The following is a 20,076-nucleotide window of genomic DNA, read 5'->3' on the forward strand; positions in this document are numbered from 1 at the left end:
GGAACTCAAATTTTAAAATATAAACTAGCAAAGAAATAAATACATATACAAAGAAAAAAAGAAAGTTTATGTGTTTTAAAAGCTTTGGACCTGTTCCTAAAACCAGGGCTCAAGGTGAAGCTCCAAGTATTATAATGATGACAGAAAGACTGTCTGCTTTCAAATATAGAATGACCAATGACTTGATCTCTAATGTCTGTGGAGACTCAAAATAAAATGGTTTTAGAAGATGACATAAGATTAAAGATAAAGGTTTAATTGAATATTAGTATGCTTACATGTATGTATATATGCACATGCATATTTATGTGCATGTGTATACATGCATACATACATGTGTGCATGCATTTTTTTTCAGCTTTTAAAACATTGCTACTGGTCATTTTTACTGCATATTTTGCTTTTATATCTGCATCTTATTTATAATCGTTTTTAAATAATTTCTTTTGAAGTTAACTATATAGAACAGTCAGTTGATGGTACAGTAGAGTGCTGAACTTGGAGTCAGGAAGGCCTGAATTCAAATTTAACTTCAGACCCCTATACCTCAGGGTCTGGGTAAGTCACTTAACTCATATTGCCTCAGTTTCCTTATCTATAAAATGTTCTGGCCACTCCAATATTTTTTCCAAGAAAACCTTAAATGAAATCATGAAGAATCAGACAAGACTAAAAAAAAAAAAAAACCAATATAGAGAAGTAGAAAGGTTATTATGTAGTGTCATAGAAACAAAGACCACCATAATGGTTCAAAGCATCACAAAAAATTTTAATTTAATGACTGGAATGGGTATAATGATTTACCTGATAAAATCCAATACAAAATAAGGTTGTTCTTAGAGCTTTTTGAAAAAAAAATTATATTGACTTTTTATTTCTTTAAGGATATAGTAAGGATGCCATTTCAGTAGTCAACGATCATTTTATTATGTATGCACAAGTATACTCAACCAGAAATAAGAAATTTCTATGGTTGCTAAATGATTACATGAAAAGTATTTTTCATTATATGGATTCTCTTATAAGGTCCATGTTCATTAAGGCAGAAATTTTTAAAAGCAAGCTACTCAAGAAAATGTTAAATTGATATGTATCAAGATGTTTAGAACTACTCTTCACTACCTACAAGAATTTTTAAAACCTCAGCATTTTAGTCACATTATTAAACATATTAGGTACTTCTTAAAATATTTTTTAGAAATTCTGATTTGGGCATTCAAAGTGAGGTTCATATAATAAAAGGAGAACAATCCTTAGGACCAGCTTCTGAATTGGGAGGGACATGTATGGAGAGGGCATAAATAACTTTTATGCTTCTGGGTGTATAATGTGTGTAGCCATTTGCCCTGAGAGGTGGACACTTAAAGCAGGCAGGTAATTAGAAGCTAAGAGATCTGGTTTTGGAGCATCCACTATTTATTATCATGTAGTTAGGTAATGCAATGGATAGCATGCCAAGTCTGGAATCAGAAAGACCTGAGTTTAAATCTAGCCTCAGACACTTAATAGTTGTGTGACTCTGAGCAGGCCACTTAACCCAATTTGCTTCATTTTCCTTATCTATAAAATAGAGATAATAATAGCACCTAACTCCCAGGTTTGTTGTGAGAAACAAATTGGACAATAATTGTAAAACAATTAGCATGATGCCTGATACATAGTAAGTACTATATAAGTGTTAGCTAATATAATTATTATATGTACCTCAGTGTCCCTTATTAAAATCAGGGAACCTTACTAATCGGCCTTTATCACTAAGGTACAGTGAAGATTGATTATTGTTTATATAATAGTCACATAATTCATTACATTGAAAATACAAAACAAAACCTTTTTCATAGCAACTATGGGCCATGTGCATTTAGAAACATAAAATGACATTTTGCTTCTAAAAATTAATCTCAATTATTAATGAATTGTCTTAAATTATTGGTATTCAGGATAGAGGAAGGGTAACCATGCCAACCTTTTTTTTTAAAGAAGAAAATAAAAATGTCTATTACTCACTCCTGTATATTTTCTGCCACATTATTGTACATTTTATGCATTCATTTTTCATTGCTAACTAAGGAAATCTGCCCATTAGAAATTTTATGAGCCATGAGCCTTTGTTGAAAGGCCAAAGGAATGTCCACTTGTACAATCTTTTCAAACAATGTTTTTTCCTTCTTTCATAATGAATCATGGAAAACACTTTAAAAAGAACAATTAGTCATTCCAAAAGTTCAAGTGTCAAAGGTAAATTTAAAGAAGTAGTATAATATTCTGACCTTTGGTGTATTTTAAGACAAAGCTCCATTCATCTTTATTCCATGGCTTAATTTCTTTGCCTATATGATGAAGATTCATAATATCTCATAATATGCTTTCTATTTAATCGCCTTCTTTTAAATCATTTGCCTGATTTATTCATTTTTGTAAGAATTTTAATGCACAATGACAGTTTATATTAATGAGATGTTAATGTTTCCCCAGAAATTACTTAACTTTTAAGAGCAAAATTTCATTTTATTATTTGAAATGTCCCAAACCACTTAATAGCATGAGTACTCTGCATGGATCTAATCAGCATTTTGAAAAGGTTATCTAGGATAGTAAAAGAGTTGACACAATTGTTATTTAAATAGAAGTTTTTGGTTGTCATAAACATACTTAGTCAATGCATTGATGAACTGATTTGAGATAAATTTTATTCCTTCATCCTATCCTTGTCTTTTGACCACTTCACTCCTAATTAGCAGACCCTTTCTAAAGCAGGAGAGAAAAGGAGCTGAAGAACAAGTCAGCCAATTTTGTCAACTGTCAGTGTCCCTTTTAGAAAGTTTGCTGGGCCATGGAATCATTAGATGAGCAAAGAACATTAAAACTAAATGTTGACTAAGATAAGTGTTTTATTCATTGGGAATTTAAATTGTCATTGTTCCCTTTTCACATTAGCATATATAATTAATTAGTAAGAGGAAACTAGATCTGAACTACTATTTTGGTGAAACCAGCCAGACTACTTAGAAGGGAAGTACTTTACAATATAAGCATAAATCACCAAATTAAAATTTCATGAGGAGTTTTTTTTTTTTCATGCTAAAAGTTAACCATAACAATCAGCAAAGGCTATGAGCTGTTCAAAGACATTATAAGTTCTCATGATCCTAGGATAAGAGAGGAAACTCCTGGTCTTTGGGCTATTCTATTGTATCAGACTTCTTTTTACTTGCCTTTGCCCAAATTTCCAAAATGTTGATGCCTCAATGTTAAGATTGAGGTGAGAACGAGGCAGAGAGCTTCAATAGAAAGGATCACCTTTGATTGAAAAATAAATAAATCCCAAAGTATTGAGAGAAGCTGAAAAGAAGAAAATATAAGTTTCAACTTAAGAGTTGAAAATATCATTAGAGATCATATAGTCCAAGCTCTTTAATTTATAGAGGAGAAAGCTATGGTCCAGAGAGGTACCATGATTTGCCCAAACTGATCCTCTATCTGTCCTTAGTAATTATTTGTAAAGGATACCAACTTTCTTCTTGTCTCCCACTTTCACAAAAGACATAGAAACTCTCTTAATCATCTTTTCTTCTGGTAGTATGTCATTTAAAGCAGCTCTAAAAAGAACCAAAGTCTTGATGCTTTAGTGCCTAAATTTTAGTCTTTTTGTCTTTATGTATCCAGTGTCTTCATGGGCTTAAAGTAAATGGATAGGAGTTATCCAGGAGCAGTTTGTGAAATGTGCTACCTGAATCCTAAGATTTATTCATAAGAGAAGGCTCTCATAAAGTGCCTTCTTTAGCTCTTTGTCTTTTGCTTGAGGTGTGAGTGTACTGAATTTCTTTGATCATATCTGCCTAGGAACAAATTAGAACAGGACTCAGAATGCATTTGCAGATGTTTTTGATTGCTGCCTTTGGGTTTGTAGGCTCTTTTCTTTTTAATGAGATCTCAAGACTGAAAAATGAAACACTAACTTTTTTTTGGCATGTGGTTCTTTTAGGGTATAATCACCAACAGATGAATGAAGGACAAAGGCAGAAATCTTCTGATTTTTACAACCGAACTGCATCTGAATCAAATGTCTATTTGAATAGTTTCCAATACCCAGATCATAGTTATAAGGATCATGCCTTTGATACTTTGAGCATGGATAGCTCTGACAGCATGGAAACCAGCCTCTCTGCTTGCTCTCCTGACAATATCTCCAGGTAAGGCTTACAATTTGGAAAAGACATCTGTTCATTTTAAAAAGCAAGGTCAAGTTTTTATGGATCTTCTCTCTGTATCTCTCTTTCCCCTCTACTGTCTGTCTTCTGTAACAAAGAAGGAAGGAAGGAAGGAAAGGAAAGAAAGGAGAGAGGGAGGGAGAGAAGGTGAGACTTCATAGTTCTTATGTTCAGTATGTTTTTAGTAATACAGTTCTAGCCAAAACCAAATACTAAAATACTTAAATGATTTTTTGTTTGTTTTATCTCATTTTGTGTCTATATTGTTCCTTTGGGATAAGCAAAGTGTTACATAATGAATTCATATCCTGCAGGAATGCACTTAAAGAATGATATAGTGCACATTATTGTAGGAGAGACAGATTTTCATAGGATTATAGTTCTAGAGACAAAAGAGAAGTTAGCAGGCAATTAATCTAGCCCCCTTCCCCCACAAAGGTTTGATGATTTGTCATAAATAATAAATTCCAAATACAAGATTTGAATTCAGCTCTACTTACACTAGCATTAATATTTTAGTTTAATGCATTTTAAGGCCAATCTAATTGCTGATGCTAATTTGGGACTGACATTCTACTTAAAGCCACTTCTCCTTCAAACATCCTCTATTTCAGTTGAGGGCATTACCACCCTTTGAAGTCACTTGAGTTCACCAAGTTCTCTTTGACTCTTACCTCTCCTTCACTTCCCATATTCATCCAATTGCCAAGTCTTTCTGATTTTGTCTCTACGACATTTGTCAAGTCAGTCCTTTTCTCTCCACATTTATAACTGCCACCCTAGTCCATTCAGGCTCACAGCAGACTATTTTAATAGCCTCCTACTCCTATTTCCTTCTCTTCCAAAAAGATCATCCAAGGAAGGAGTCCTGACAGGAGCATAGTTGCAAAGATGAGTACAAAGTAGTAGTTATTAAAACTTTGTTTCAAGTTTACAAAACATAGAAAAGTTAATCATGGAACAATGGAATATAATATGCAAATGAACATAGTAGCACAAGTGTTTGAGAGAAATCAGTCTAGATGTGAAGCATGACTTCAACAAACTTACCAGCAAAGTAATACATGCACTGTTGCGGAGTTGAGCAGATCTGTTTAGTTAGAATATAGAATATTTAAAAGAATGAAGTTGTGGAATGTACAATCCGTAGAAATGTCAGAATTCAGACCTGCTGCTCTGGCTCTCACAGAGATCACGAAAAGTGAGAGAAAAGATGAATAGATATCAGTGTTTTTTCAAAGTGAAGAATAGCAAAGAAGCATCTTTATTATCATTAATTCTACCCTTAAATGCTTCTAACCTCAATGTTGCTAAGGAAACACAAATGAAAACAAAAGTAGATAAATCAGTCAGTGTATGAAGGGACTATGTGAAAGTTGGGTTCAAGGAAAAATTTTAGCATTCTCAGACAAACTGTCTCTTCTCCTATCCAGGCAGGTGGCTTGTTGCTCCTGCAGGTCCATTCTCACATGTCTCAAGCATATCTGTTCCCATGCTTTCTGGTCTCCACTGGCCAATGAGCAAACTGAAGTAGGGGGTAAATGCCAGGTCTGAGTGACATGAATTACTGCAGATTAAGTGCAGATTAAGCAGCCAAGAATGCCTGGGAAAGTACAGCTTGGAATATAGCAAGCTATGCACAGGCTAGGCAGGTGTGATTACATCACCAAACAGGTGTGATTACCTGGGAGTTCACATGAAGTAGTATGAGATAAAACTGAAATGGCAGGCTGGATCAAAATTGAGGAGCATCATATATATTAGCCAAGAAATTTTAACTTTTATTCGATAGAAAAAGGGTAGGCACTGAAGGTTTTTGGACAATGGAGTTACATGATCAGACTCAAGAATTTGGAAAGTTAATCTCCCATTGTTTTTTAAATGGATCATAGCAGAGAAAGAGTAAAGACAATGAGATTGGTTACTTGAGATATTATATAGTCCAAGAAAGAAGTAATGAAGACCCATGAAATTGACAACTTTAGAAAAGGGAAGTTTCTCTTTCACTAAAGGGCTTCAGACAAAGCTATAGATTCTATAGAAAGGATTGAGCTCTATAACCTCTAAAATTTCTTCCAATTCCATGAATCTGTAATGAGAACCACTATAAGGTTCCTTTGAGCTCCAGTTTCAGTGATCCTTAAGAAGAATTTTAGTTAGTCTGAGGAGGAAAGGAACACTTAAAAGATAAAAGCAGGACATGGCTAATTTGTTCATAATAATTAGAGAGGTGATTTCAAAGCGTATGGTGGAAAAGACAGATAAAAGTATAACTGGGATCAAAGTGAGCCTGAAAAAAAAATAGAGTTAAACTGGATAAGGATGAAAGTATTGGAGAAAATATCAAAGAAATGGGACTACAATAACTTGTTTCAACTTTTGACTAACAAGGATTGGAAATGTAGGAAGGTAGAAAACCTTCTATGGGACATTTTATCAATATGGGAAGGACTGATCCCAAGTAGGTAGAAATTTAATAGGGGGGAAAATTTTTTTAGTTTCAAGATTCCAGTGAGAATGTGAATGAACTAAAATGTTCTTGTGAGCCACTGCTCTGAGTGTTTTCTGATTTTTAAGAAAGCCTTTAGTTGACAAAGTACTTTCTACTGATGTATGTTGGGGGCGGGAACAGCCATAAGTTGGTCTTCTTAGTTGACCTAGAGCATCTCTGGCTGTATTTAAATGCCTAGTGTACATCCCCCAAAGGAAGCTAGGTGGTTAGAGTAGGAAGTCTGGGGTCAGCAATACAGTAGTTCAAATCTTGCCTGAGAAACTTACTAGATGTATGATCCTGAGAAAGTCACTTGATTTCTGTCTTCCTCAGTTTCTCATCTGTAAATTAGAGAAATAATAAATAGTACTACCCTTCCAGGATTATTGTGAAGATAAAATGACCTAAGGTTTTATTTTGCAAACCTTATAGCACCATAGAAATGCTAGCTCGTATTCTATTACCTTTGAGTTTGTCAAATGGCTTAATTTTTCTGGGCCTTAGTTTCCAATCTGTAAAATAAGAGGGTTAGGCTAAATGAACTCTAAGCCTTCTTTGACTTCTAGATCTCAGATTCTATCATACTACCCAATGCTCTTCAAATTAATATAAACATACAGACCCTAATATCTTGAGTTGGAGAAGTCCCAGGCTCACATACCCCTGGGAATTCAATATATATCAATGAAAATAATAGCATAGCAGAAAATTTTTTCTCTGGAAATATTTTAAATGAGCAGCCAGATTAAATTTCTCATTTTCTAAGTATTTTATTTTGCATATGACAATATAAAGTCATGGAGAAGTTAAATAACTTTTTCAAAGTCACACAAGTTATAAATAGTAAAGCCAGGATTTGAATAAATATATTCTGGATCCAAATCGTTATTTTACTATAATCTATAGAAAGGCCAAAATCATCCACTGCATCCTAGAATCTTCTCATTGGACTCTGAAGATTCTGGAGGAGAGACTGAGCTGATGACTTTGCACAATTCTGACTCACAAATCCAATTCACACTCAAGTCATCACTTTTGTGATGTCATTGGTCCTCTTCAAGAATGAAGATAATCTATGCTAGCACTTTGCTGAGAATTTTGACTCTTACTGCTCAGACTTTCTGCTTCCTTAAAGAAGCCTTCTGTGTCTTAATCCTCCTGTTTATAAAAATTAAAGCAATAATATTCTCTCTTCTATTCTATACAAAAATTTTGCAAAAATAAAACAAGATATAAATTTGAAAGTATTTTGGAAATAATGTCAGCATATAATTTCTAGAGGATCTCTTCCCTTTGCAGAGGTGATCATCCTAGGGAGAAATAACCATTGGAAAAATAACCAAACCTTGTTTAATTGGTCATTTACCAAGCTTTATAAAGCACTTGAGTCTGTCCATGAGTCATAGGGTTTTAGAAATAAAAAAACTAAACCATTACAAAAGCAAATGTACCAAGAAACAGTGTGTGGGAAAAGAAAATAAATGCTGCTGTCTTAGAACAATTATAGGGCAGTGTATTACAATTCCAGCATTGATGATTGAATCAGTATTTACATAATGCCTGAGGTGTCCTGCTGGGATCAAAACGGCTGGAATTCATAGAGGTAGGAGTGAGGGCAGGGGATAGTGAGTCTGAAGCTTAATGTTCGGATCATTATTTTCTAGATTTAAATAATGGTAAATGTCACTTAATCTCAGAAAAGGGTAAATAAAATTGTACTTGCATCCATGGAAGATCAGGCAGATAGGTTTCTATCTTTTTTATTTCTGACCCACTGTAGAAATTGTTTTACATAAATTTTTGTAGCACTATGTATTATATTTTATATATGTTAACTCTCCAGCCAGAAAAAAAGCCATGGTTCACATGGGTTGATTTTGAGTTCACATTATGGATAACAGTGTGATGACTGAGTATTTAAAATCAGCTGGAGTCAGGAATTCAGGTTAAGGGGAAAATCTTCAATCTTTATTCTCAGTAGAGGTGAAGAAGGATTGTGATAGCAATATGGGCAGCTGTGACAGGAAACCAGCTAGCAGAGTGAAGAGGCATTGCAGGTGAAAAGGGGATTGGAGGTGAAGGGTGGTTGCAATGTGAGCAGCTATGTCAAGACGCCAGCCAGCAGTCTCTCTTTCCGCTTCCTTCTCCATTCCCCTGCCTCCACCCACCAAAATCGTCATTTCCTATACAACACATCAGGACTTGCACAAAGAGTGGGCGGGGGCCATTCTTTCTCCAAGCATATATATTAATAGAGTATGGTCCAATTACTATTTAGCCTCACGTGCTTGGGACCTCAGTGCATCAACTCGAGCCTCAGCCCATTACAAAACAGAAATTGTGTTCTTGTGGTGGGCTTCAAACTATCTTCTGAATTAAAGGAACTTGGGTAATACTTTAAACTATGTGGGCACACATTTATATTGAAGTCATTGGAGTTATGGCTACAGCTGGCAGCACGATAGTTTTAAGGAAAAAGGAAAGTCATTTAGCAGTTAGAATTCAACAACATCAGGATCATGTAATGTTTGTGGAGAGTTCAGTGGACAATGATTGAACATTTTACATCTTATCAATTTGGAAATTTCTAGGGTCAAAAACAGGATCTAGAACTGGAAATCATCTTTTTCTAAGTTATTCTTTTAAAGAAAAGCCTCAGAGAAAATAAATGGCCTGCCTAGCATGGCAGAGCCAGGGATTTGTAACCATATATCTACTGACTTCAAAGCTAATGCTCTTTCTACTGCATCAAATTGTCTCTAGGTGGTATCTGTATTACATTTTAAGTAAATATTTCCACCATATGTGTGCACCAAACCATAAACATTTAGTAATTTAGTCACAAATAACATTAATCTAATGATTTCATATGTGATATTTTTATATAAACAGAAAGCTGTTTCTGATGATGATTCATAGTATTTTATCTAGTAGAAATAACATGGGAAAAACTCAGCGGTAAAAGAGGAAACTCATGATGTAGCTGTTTGAATTCCTGGCATAGTACCCAAGGTGAACCATTATGTATAAACATATATGGATGTATATGTGTGTGTGTGTGGAAGCTATTTTATCATTTCAGGCACATGATAGGATATTAATTATATAGTAATATCCTGGTCTCTCTTTTCTAATTTGTAGAGCAAAGATTTTGAATCAGATTGTCTGTACAATTCCACTTTGTATATCCAATAGCTTTTTTATATCACATTAAATTTCCCTAGGGCAATTGGAAAAGATACCTTCTAGTTATGTTAAATAATAATGAGATTTTGGTCACTTGATCTCTTAAGTATTAAAATGTCTGTTGTCACCTTTACTTTTTCAAGTAACTAGGAATTTCACATTGAATTGGATCTTGAGAAGACAGAAAAGTAGTAGTTCTTTATTACAAACTCCATTAATGTAAACATAAAGGATCTACTTAACAAATCTGCAGGTGGTCTAAAGTGAGGAAGGAGTAATGAATGCGATTAAGCTCACCAAGGTCAGGGACTTTTATTTTTGTCTTGATGGCAGCCTGCAGAGTTTCATGCACATAATAAGGGTGTCAGACATTGACCCAGCTGCATTGTTGTATGACCAAATGGATATCCTCAAAGACTTCTGGGGAATGGTGGGGAGGAATAGATTGGTTCTTTTGTGATGAAATGTCGTGGGGATAACTGCCAAACTCTGCTCTTAGCTTTGAAAAAGGCAACTTCATAAGGATATTAGACTAGATAGGAATTTATGTGAAAAAGATCTTGGGTCTTAAGGGATCTGTAAGATTTCTTATCCAGTTTTAAAGAATAAATACAATTTTTTTTTGCCTTCATATAATTTCCTCTCTCACTGATGAGATGAATAGCTCTGAGATCTCAATAAGAGTAGTTGAAGAGATATGAATAATCTTTTTTCCTCTAAAAGTAAAAGAATGTTCTTGAGCACTATCTATACCTCCTAAAGTGCTCTTACGAACACACCATTAGAGACTTAAAGAGGGAAATTATAACAGTCTATAGTAGTTAGCCCTGTGTAAGTAAAACACTTACCTTTCATCCACATTGGCATAATATCTTCTGAAAACTGAAGGGAAAGATTATGTGTTCCCAATACCCAATATACTGAATTTTAAAACTATCAGACTCTTCCCTGAGACTAGTGATCATATCTGGCTGTGCATGGTTAAAAAGTTTTTGAACAGTATTTGAGCAAACTGACCAAGTCATGCTTGCTCATCATTTTTAAAAATTTTTCTTTTAATATCAGTCAAGCATTTAATATTATCTCATTATTGATAGGCAAAGTGTACATATGTTTTCAGGTTTACAAGCTTCTTTATTGAAGCTATTTCATTTAATATAATTGGATTCATGAAGTACCTACTATGTATTATATACCATCATAGGCACTGATTGTATTTTTTTTTTTAAGGAAGTAATGTCTGTTAAGACACATTCTATCAAAGGAAACATTGAGCTCATTGTGCCTTCAACAATATCATCCTGTCCCAAGGATCCTATTCTTTCATAGAAAATGCATATTTCATTAATAGATATCAGATACTAGATCTGTGATTTTTTGGTATAAGGATTTTCTTGCCAAAGTCATATAGCCAGTGTGTTTAGAAGCAGGTCTTGAATCTTGATCCTCCTCACTTTGAAACTGGTTTACTCTATCTACTTAAGCAATGTACTGCCTTTTTATGGAATTTGCATTAAGCAAGTTACCTCAGAAAAGCATAATAAGTATGATTTTTCTTTCTTTCCTTCCTTCCTTCCCTTCCTTTTTTTCTTCTTTCCTTCTTTCTTTCTAACTGCATACAATGACAAAAAATCCTAGATTTTAGGAGATGTCATTCTTGTCTTCTTTTTTGAAACCCATTTGGAAAAAAAGTAGAAAATAAAGTCCTGGTATGATTTTTGTTTAGTTGTATAATAACATATCCTGAAATTATATATATAAATTAAGGATATAATTCCATGCTGAAATTCTGGTGACATAAGCTTAGTCTTGTGGTTTATTATGCCACAGGAAATATAGTATTCTGTCATATTGTGGGTACATTTGACCTTCATATTTTTTGTTGAGGCCATCAGTTTTTGTAACAAGGATACCACTTGCTGCCAAAAAGTTATGTGATTGGGGGGAGAGGGGGGAAATGTGCTTCTCCTGCATCAGGACATTCACTGTGAAGCAAACACATGGCTTGAAATGAAGAACAACGTTTTAAAAGCCAAGAGATTTTGAAACCATTGGTGTGTAAATTTTCCATTTCACTGAAGATCCTGAGGTAATGAGCATATGGAGCAAAGTAGTCAAGATATTGATGCACATCTTCAGTATGTGCATCATCACTATTACTATTAATAATAGTTATTAATTTATTTGGCCTAGAGTTTATACCCAAATCTATAGAAAACACAAGAAAAAGGCTCTGCTTAATGGATTTATAGCATAAATATCATGCTTGAAAGTGATGAGAAAAAATAAATGACTCCAGTTCTATAGTCTGGTCACAGTGGTGCTTTGCTCTACTACTGGGACTATTTGAAACCCCACCTATTACATGCCCTTGCCCCTTCTCAGTTATGGAAGTCCCAGGACCCATTTGAAACTCAATAATGCTTTGCCAAAACAAGAGCATTTTCCTCTTTTATCCTGGTTACTTTACTATCCATTGGACTTGTATGAGATGGAAGTCAATAATTTCCTTTCTTCCAATGAGATGGAAGAGCTGACCTCATAATCTGCCCCATCATTATAGCCTGAAGTCCTTTGGTTCTGTCATCTGACCTATTTATGTAGCCTAAATGCAGGAACGTGCTGACAAATATTTAGCAAATGCTCCTCTGAGGGGGAAATTTGGATACAATATACTTTTAAATTGAATCTGCAGTTTTTATATTTTTTCATCTCTTTCTTAATTCTAGACAGGTATATAAATGTGTATATAGATATGCATATGCACACACATAGATATAGATAAGTAGTTTGGGGACAGAATGTGAAGGTCATTAAAAGCTAAACAAGAGTTTATATTTTATCCTAGAAACAATAGAGAATCACTGAATGTTATTAAGTAAGGGAGTGACATAGTCAGACTTGTGCTTTAGCAAAATCACTGTAGTAGTTGAGATAGATGAGAATAAGGAGACTTTTAATACAGAAATATCAGTTAGAAGGCTCTTACAAAAGTCCAGTTGAAGGGAGTTGAGAACCTCCCCCCATTAGAGAGCAGGTATTTGAAATTTGAGTTGGGATGGTTTTTTGGTGAGGGTGGATGAGTTTTATTTTGTCTTTCTCTGTATTCCCAGTGTTTAGCATGGTTCCTGGCATATAATAGGTTCTTAATAAGTGCATATTGACTAACTGACTGATTGAACTAAGGTAGTGATGTAATATAGGTAGAAAAAAAGGATGCCAGAGATATTATGGAGGTAGAAAATATTAAGATTTGGCAAATGGTTAGAGAAGTGGAGTGAGAAAGAGTGAGATCTGAGAATCTGAAATATTGGAAAGATGATAGTACTCTAGATAGAAAGAGGTATGATTGGTAGGTTTAAGAGAAGGTTGAGTTGAGTTTGAAAAGTCTCTGGAAACTTTTATTTGGTATATCCAATAAGCAATTGTTGTTGCAGGACTAGACCAGCAGAAATATATAAATCATAATTAAATCTATTTACTGAAATAAGTCAACAGAGACTGAGGAGCAAGCAGACGGATTAGGAGAGAACTAAAAGAGAAAGCCTAAAGAGAGTAAGACAATGTTGGAGTTGATGATAGTCAGCCATGCTGCAGAGAGGTCTATAAAGTTTAGTATCGAGCAAATACTGTCAGCTCAAGCAATTACTAGATCTCTGAAAACTTGTTAAGTATAATTTCAGTTGACTTTTGAGGTCAAAAGTTAGATTACCACGGGCTGAGAAGTGAGTGAAAAGAGAAGTAGAGAGTTGATAAATGTAGATAGATTCCCCCACCTCCTCCAAGAATTTGGTTGAGAGAGGAGAATTAATAGAATCAGTGTTTGGGAAGATAGTAAGGTCTGGTGAAGATTTTTAATGCTAGAGAGATTTGGGCATATTTCTAAGCAGCAAGAAACAGGTGCTAGGCAAAAATTGAAAATAATGGGAGAGAATAATTAAAGAGGGCAAAGAGGTTGGTAAATTAGGAAGAAATGTGGTCAAGGGCACAGGGAGTGGGGTTGAAGGACCTTGCCACTTCATTATCATAGATTAGAGGAGTACAAAATCAAGGATACCATGAAGGGATTTTGCATTGAGAAGATAATATGGGTTAAGTCATATTGCATAGTTTTTTTTAGTAATAAGTAAGGTCCTCAACTTTTAATGCAGGTTGAGGCAGTAGAGTATTGAAACTTCAGGAGAGAAGAGCAAGTTTGGAAAAGCCTGAGATGGAAAGGAAAGGAAGTAGATAATTAATTATGTAGAAATAAAAGAACTGCTTTTTGCTATTTGTTCTATACCATCACCATTCTTGAATTAATAGTTCAAAATGCTAACAGGCACAGCCTATTGGTATTGTAATTTATACATCTTGAACAGCAAAGGACAGTGACATGTGAATGACATAGTGTGTTTTCATCTCCCTATTTATGTCTTTTCCTTTCAAATTAATGCTTCTACATAAGATAGTTTACCTCTCAGATCTGTGGAGAGGAAGGAATTTGTGACCAAAGAAGAACTAGAGATCATTATTGATCACAAAATAGATAATTTTGATTATATTAAGTTAAAAATTTTTGTACAAACAAAACTAATGCAGACAAGATTAGAAGGGAAGCAATAAATTGAGAAAACTTTTTTACATTCAAAGGTTCTGATAAAGGCCTCATTTCTAAAATATATAAAGAATTGACTCAAATTTCTAAGAATCCAAGCCATTCTCCAATTGATAAATGGTCAAAGAATATGAACAGACAATTTTCAGATGAAGAAATTGAAACTATTTCTAATTATATGAAAAGGTGCTCTAAATCACTATTGATCAGAGAAATGCAAATTAAGACAACTCTGAGTTATCCCTACACACCTCTCAGTTTGGCTAAGATGACAGGAAAAGATATTGACAAGTATTAGAGGGGGTGTGGGAAAACTGGACCACTGATACATTGTTGGTGGAACTGTGAATGGATCCAACCGTTCTGGAGAGCAGTTTGGAACTATGCTCAAAACGTTATGAAACTGTGCATACTCTTTGATCCAGCAGTGTTTCTACTGGACCTATATCCTAAAGAGATCTTAAAAGAAGGAAGAGAACCACATGTGCAAAAATGTTTGTGATACCCCTTTTGTAGTAGCAAGAAACTGGAAACTGAATGGATGAACATCAATTGGAGAATGACTAAATAAATTAGTCATTTACCATTAGTCATGGTATGTGAATGTTATGGAATATTATTGTTCTTTAAGAAATGACCAACAGTACCCTTTGATCCAGCAGTATTTTTACTGGGCTTATACCCCAAAGAGATACTAAAGAAAGGAAAGGGACCTGTATGTGCCAAAATGTTTGTGGCAGCCCTGTTTGTAGTGGCTAGAAGCTGGAAAATGAATGGATGCCCATCAATTGGAGAATGGCTGGGTAAATTGTGGTATATGGATGTTATGGAATATTATTGTTCTGTAAGAAATGACCAGCAGGATGAATACAGAGAGGACTGGCGAGATTTACATGAACTGATGCTAAGCGAAATGAGCAGAACCAGGAGATCATTATATACTTCAACAATAATACTGTATGAGGATGTATTCTGATAGAAATGGATCTCTTCGATAAAGAGAGCTAATTCAATTTCAATTGATCAAGGATGGACAGAAGCAGCTACACCCAAAGAAAGAACACTGGGAAATGAATATAAACTGCTTGCATTTTAGTTTTTCTTCCCAGGTTATTTATACCTTCTGAATCCAATTCTCCCTGTGCAACAAGAGAACTGTTCGGTTCTACACACATATATTGTATCTAGGATATACTGTAACCTATTTAACATGTAAAGGACTGCTTGCCATCTGGGGGAAAGGATGGAGGGAGGGAGGGGAAAAATCAGCACAGAAGTGAGTGCAAAGGATAATGTTGTAAAAAAAAAAAGTACCCTGGCATGGGTTCTGTCAATAAAAAGTTATTTTTAAAAAAAGAAAAGAAAGAAAAGAAATGACTGACAGGATGATCAGAGAGGCCTGGAAAGACTTACATGAACTGATAATAAGTGAAATGAGCAGAACCAGGAAATCATTATACTTGGCAACAAAAAGATTATACAATGATGAATTCTATTAGACATGGCTCTCTGCAACAATGAGATGATTCAAACCAGTTCTAATTGTTCAGTGATGAAGAAAGCCATCTACTCCCAGAGAGAGATCTGTGAGAATTGACTGTGGTTCACAATATAGCATTTTCATTCTTTTTGTTTTTTGCTTGCATTTTATTTTGCTTCTCTTTTTTTCTTGTGCAGCATGATAATTGTATAAATATGTATGCATATATTGGATTTAACATAGATTGGACTGCTTGCCATCTAGGGGATGGTGTCAGGGAATGGGGGGGGATTAGAACACAGAGTTTTGCAAGGGCTAATGTTGAAGTATTGTCCCCACATATGTTTTGAAAAATAAAAAGCTTTAATAAAAAAATTAATGCTTCTAGTATCCTTTCTGCTCTCTATCATTTCAGATACTCTTTTTTTTTTATAATGTAGTAGAAGTATTTGGAATGAAACCAAAAAATGAGATTTGAGTCAATTACAAGCTCTATGACTTTGGATAAATCATTTTACCTCTCTGGGTCTCAATTTTCTTATTTGTAAAGTGGGCCTACGAGAATAATACAGTAAATTGCTACACACTTAATGAGACTATGGCAAGGATCAAGTTCCAAAACTGTCTTGTCTGTGTTTCCCTCTGAACTTTACTCTGTTCTATCATTTTAAAAAATGATTTATTTATGAGCTTGTTTTTATTTGTTTCTTCATTTGGAGGATGAAAACATTACTATCACTATTCCCTTTTGCCCTCAATTTCTCTCACGAAGGAGAAAATCCCTCTCTCGTAACACATAAATATACTCAACAAAAACAATTACAGACATTGATCATATCCAAAAATATGATTCATTCTTCACTTGTGGTTCATCATTTCTCTGCAAGAAATGGGAAATATATGCAATTATCATTCTTCTGGAATTTTACTTAGTTACTGAATTAATCAGAGTTCTTATTAGGTCTTGCAAAGTTGTTTTTCTTTACAATGTTATAATCACTGTATAAATTGTTCTCCTCATTCTTATCACTTTATTCTGCATCAGTTCATACAGGTCTTCCCAGGTTTCTCTGAATCTGTCCTCTTTGACTTTTCTTATGATACAATAAAATGCCATAATATTTATATGCTATAATTTGTTCAGTCATTTCTAAAATGATAAGCATCCTGTTTGTTTCTACTTCCTTTTATGACAAAAATATTTTTTAAATATTTTTGCAAATATAGATTATTTTCCTCTTTCTTGATCTCTATGGATATCTGCCTAGTTAAAGCCATGTCACTGAGTCAAGTGGCAGATAAATTGCTTTCCAGAATAATTGGATCAGTTCATAACCCCACTAACACTGTACAACCTCTCTGGCAATTATTTTCTATTTTTTGTCATCTTGTTCAATTTACTAGATTGTGAGGTAGAAACTCAGAGTTGTATTTATTTGCATTTTTATTATTAATAATTATAGGAGCATCTTTATATGACTGATGATAACTGGCCTCTCTTTTTTGATAACTATTCATATCCTTTGATCAAGTATCTATTACAAAATGGCTCTTGCTCTTATATGTCTTAGATGTTAGATCTTTATCAAGGAAACTTGCTGAAAAAATGTGTTCCTAGGCCCTAGGAATCTAGAAAGGTTCCTTTCTAATTTTAGCTGCTTTGATTTTGTTTCTGTAAAATCTTTCCAGTTTTATGTAATCAAAATTGTCTGTTTGATCTCTTATGATCCTCTGTATGCTTTATTTGGTCAACTGTTCTCTCCTAGGTGTAGTTACAAAAGGTATCTCTTTGCTTGTGCTCTAATTTGCTTATATAGGACCTTATATATCTAGGTCATATATCCAGTTGGAGCTTGTCATGATATAGAATTTGAGATGATAGTTTCTACCTGATTACTTTTCATTTTTCTTAATAGTTTTTAATTAAATAGTGAGTGGTTCTTACCAACACAGTTGGTGTCTTTAAGTATATCAAATACTGTGCTATAATATGCCTTTGCTGTCAGATCCTGTGTTCCTAATTTGTACCACTTACTGATTTTTCTGCTTTTAATCAGCACTACCTATAATCTGCATAGAGTTTGAGCAGTCCATTCATACTATTGATTGGTAAATAATATCTTAGAGAAAATCCTGCATATGTTTTATTCATTTGTTATACTTAGAAAATTATTTGAAATATTTTCATTTACATATATCTAAAATGTGTGGTATTTCTTAATCTATAATGGTATCCTTAACATTGCCTTTAATTTTTTCAGTGCCAGCACATCAAATATTGCCAGAATAGAAGAAATGGAGAGACTGTTGAAACAAGCTCATGCTGAAAAGACACGTTTACTTGAATCTAGGGTAAGTGATTGCTGTTTAAGAGCCATTTTGGTATATGTGATGAAAAGAGCTTAGAGATGGAAATGGAATAATTTTCCTGTGTCTAAGTGGCTATATGATCTGTTAAATAAAAAAATTTAAAATTTTGATGTTATTGTTGCTCAGTTATTTCAATTGTACCTGACTCTTCATTACCCCATTTGGGGTTTTCATGGCAAAGATACTAGAATGATTTACCATTTCCATCTCCAACTCATTTTATAGATGAGGTAGCTAAGATAAAGTTCAGTGACTTGACCAGGATTATACAAGTAAATATCTGAGGCCAAATTTGATTCAGGTCTTCCTGACTCCAAGGTCAGCACTCTGTCCTGGCCTATAGTCTTAAATTAAATAAGTGATGAACAAAAAGTTCTCTGGACTCCTTGTTTCTTCTCCATTGAAATGATAAGTTTTATATTTAAGCTCTCCAAATTCAGAAATTCTCTGATTCTAAATATAAAAATATATTTGACAGAAGCTATGGTGAATGTAATATAGAAGCTAAATTTTTCTTTGATAAATGACAAGGTTGTATTATTTCCAAGAGATCTTAGAGAATCCTTTTTCTTCAAATTTTTCCCTTCTACCGTTAGCCTATGTTAATTATTAATATGAACAGCTAGGTGACATAGCAGATAGAATTTTAGGCCTGGCATCAGGAAGATTTGAGTTTAAACCTAGCTTCAGACACTTACTAAATGTGTAACCTAGGGCAAGTCATTTAATTCTATTTGCCTCAGTTTCCCCATCTGTAAAATGAGAGAATGAATGGAGAAGGAAATGAAAAATCACTTTAGTATCTTTACCAAGAAAACTCCAAATGGGGTCACAAAAAGTCAAACATGACTGAAATGACTGAACAAAATTATTAATGTAATAATATGTGATCACATATTAATATTAATGACATATTAATGTATTACATGTTATATAAATAATGTGCAATAAAATAATAATATTATTAGAGGATCATCATGGCTTTGTTTTTCTTCAGTTTTTTGAAAAGTCCCCAAATATCTTATCATCTTTTTATAAAGGGCCCCTCCTTTCCCTTTCCCCTTCCATTCCTTTCTAGATTTTGAATAAAGATGCTTCATATTGTCCACTCTAACCAAGCAGTAGAACAGCAATAATACTAATATCTTTAAATTAGTAGCAGGAAATTGGGAGAAAAAACTCCAAGAGTAATTTCTGCAAATAAAATTTGGATGACAATTTGTAATTTAAAGTTATAATAACCTTTACTTCCACAGTCCTATGAAATAGGTAGTATCATATTCATTTTCCAAATGAGGAAACTGAGGCTTAGTGATTTGCTTGCCATTTTACAGCTACTAAGTCTTGGAGCTAAGTCTTGAACAATTCTCCTGATTCCAGCTGGCATTCTTTATATTATCTACTGCACTGCCACTATAATTGTCAAGTCCTGAATAAAGAAGACTTCTGAGTTGTATTTGCTTATAAAATTATCTTAATGAATAATAGTAAACTCGTTAAAACAGTGGTTTTTGCATGGTATGATGGTACTTAGGAACGTGAAATGGAGGCCAAAAAGCGAGCTCTAGAAGAAGAAAAACGGCGTCGAGAACTATTAGAGAAAAGACTGCAAGAAGAAACAAGCCAAAGACAAAAGCTAATTGAAAAAGAAGTGAAAATACGAGAGAAGCAAAGAGCACAGGTTGGTCACATTCTTAATAAAGTTGTAGCATTGTTGCCCTCTTGTGGTCATGTTATTCAT

At 34.1% G+C, this 20,076-nt stretch overlaps 1 protein-coding gene across 4 annotated transcripts in view; it reads left to right on the forward strand.

Moving 5' to 3' along the window:
- PHLDB2 (pleckstrin homology like domain family B member 2) overlaps nucleotides 1-20,076 on the forward strand; it is a 138,835-nt gene that overhangs the window by 100,233 nt on the left and 18,526 nt on the right. For all 4 annotated transcript variants that reach the window (XM_051985267.1, XM_051985269.1, XM_051985268.1 and 1 more), the window contains 3 exons: nucleotides 3,986-4,193; nucleotides 18,227-18,317; nucleotides 19,870-20,016. In XM_051985267.1, coding sequence (XP_051841227.1) covers nucleotides 3,986-4,193; nucleotides 18,227-18,317; nucleotides 19,870-20,016 — 446 coding nt within the window. The remainder of the gene's footprint in view (nucleotides 1-3,985; nucleotides 4,194-18,226; nucleotides 18,318-19,869; nucleotides 20,017-20,076) is intronic.

Source organism: Antechinus flavipes, chromosome 3 (assembly GCF_016432865.1).
Source record: "Antechinus flavipes isolate AdamAnt ecotype Samford, QLD, Australia chromosome 3, AdamAnt_v2, whole genome shotgun sequence".
Taxonomy (NCBI): domain Eukaryota; kingdom Metazoa; phylum Chordata; class Mammalia; order Dasyuromorphia; family Dasyuridae; genus Antechinus; species Antechinus flavipes.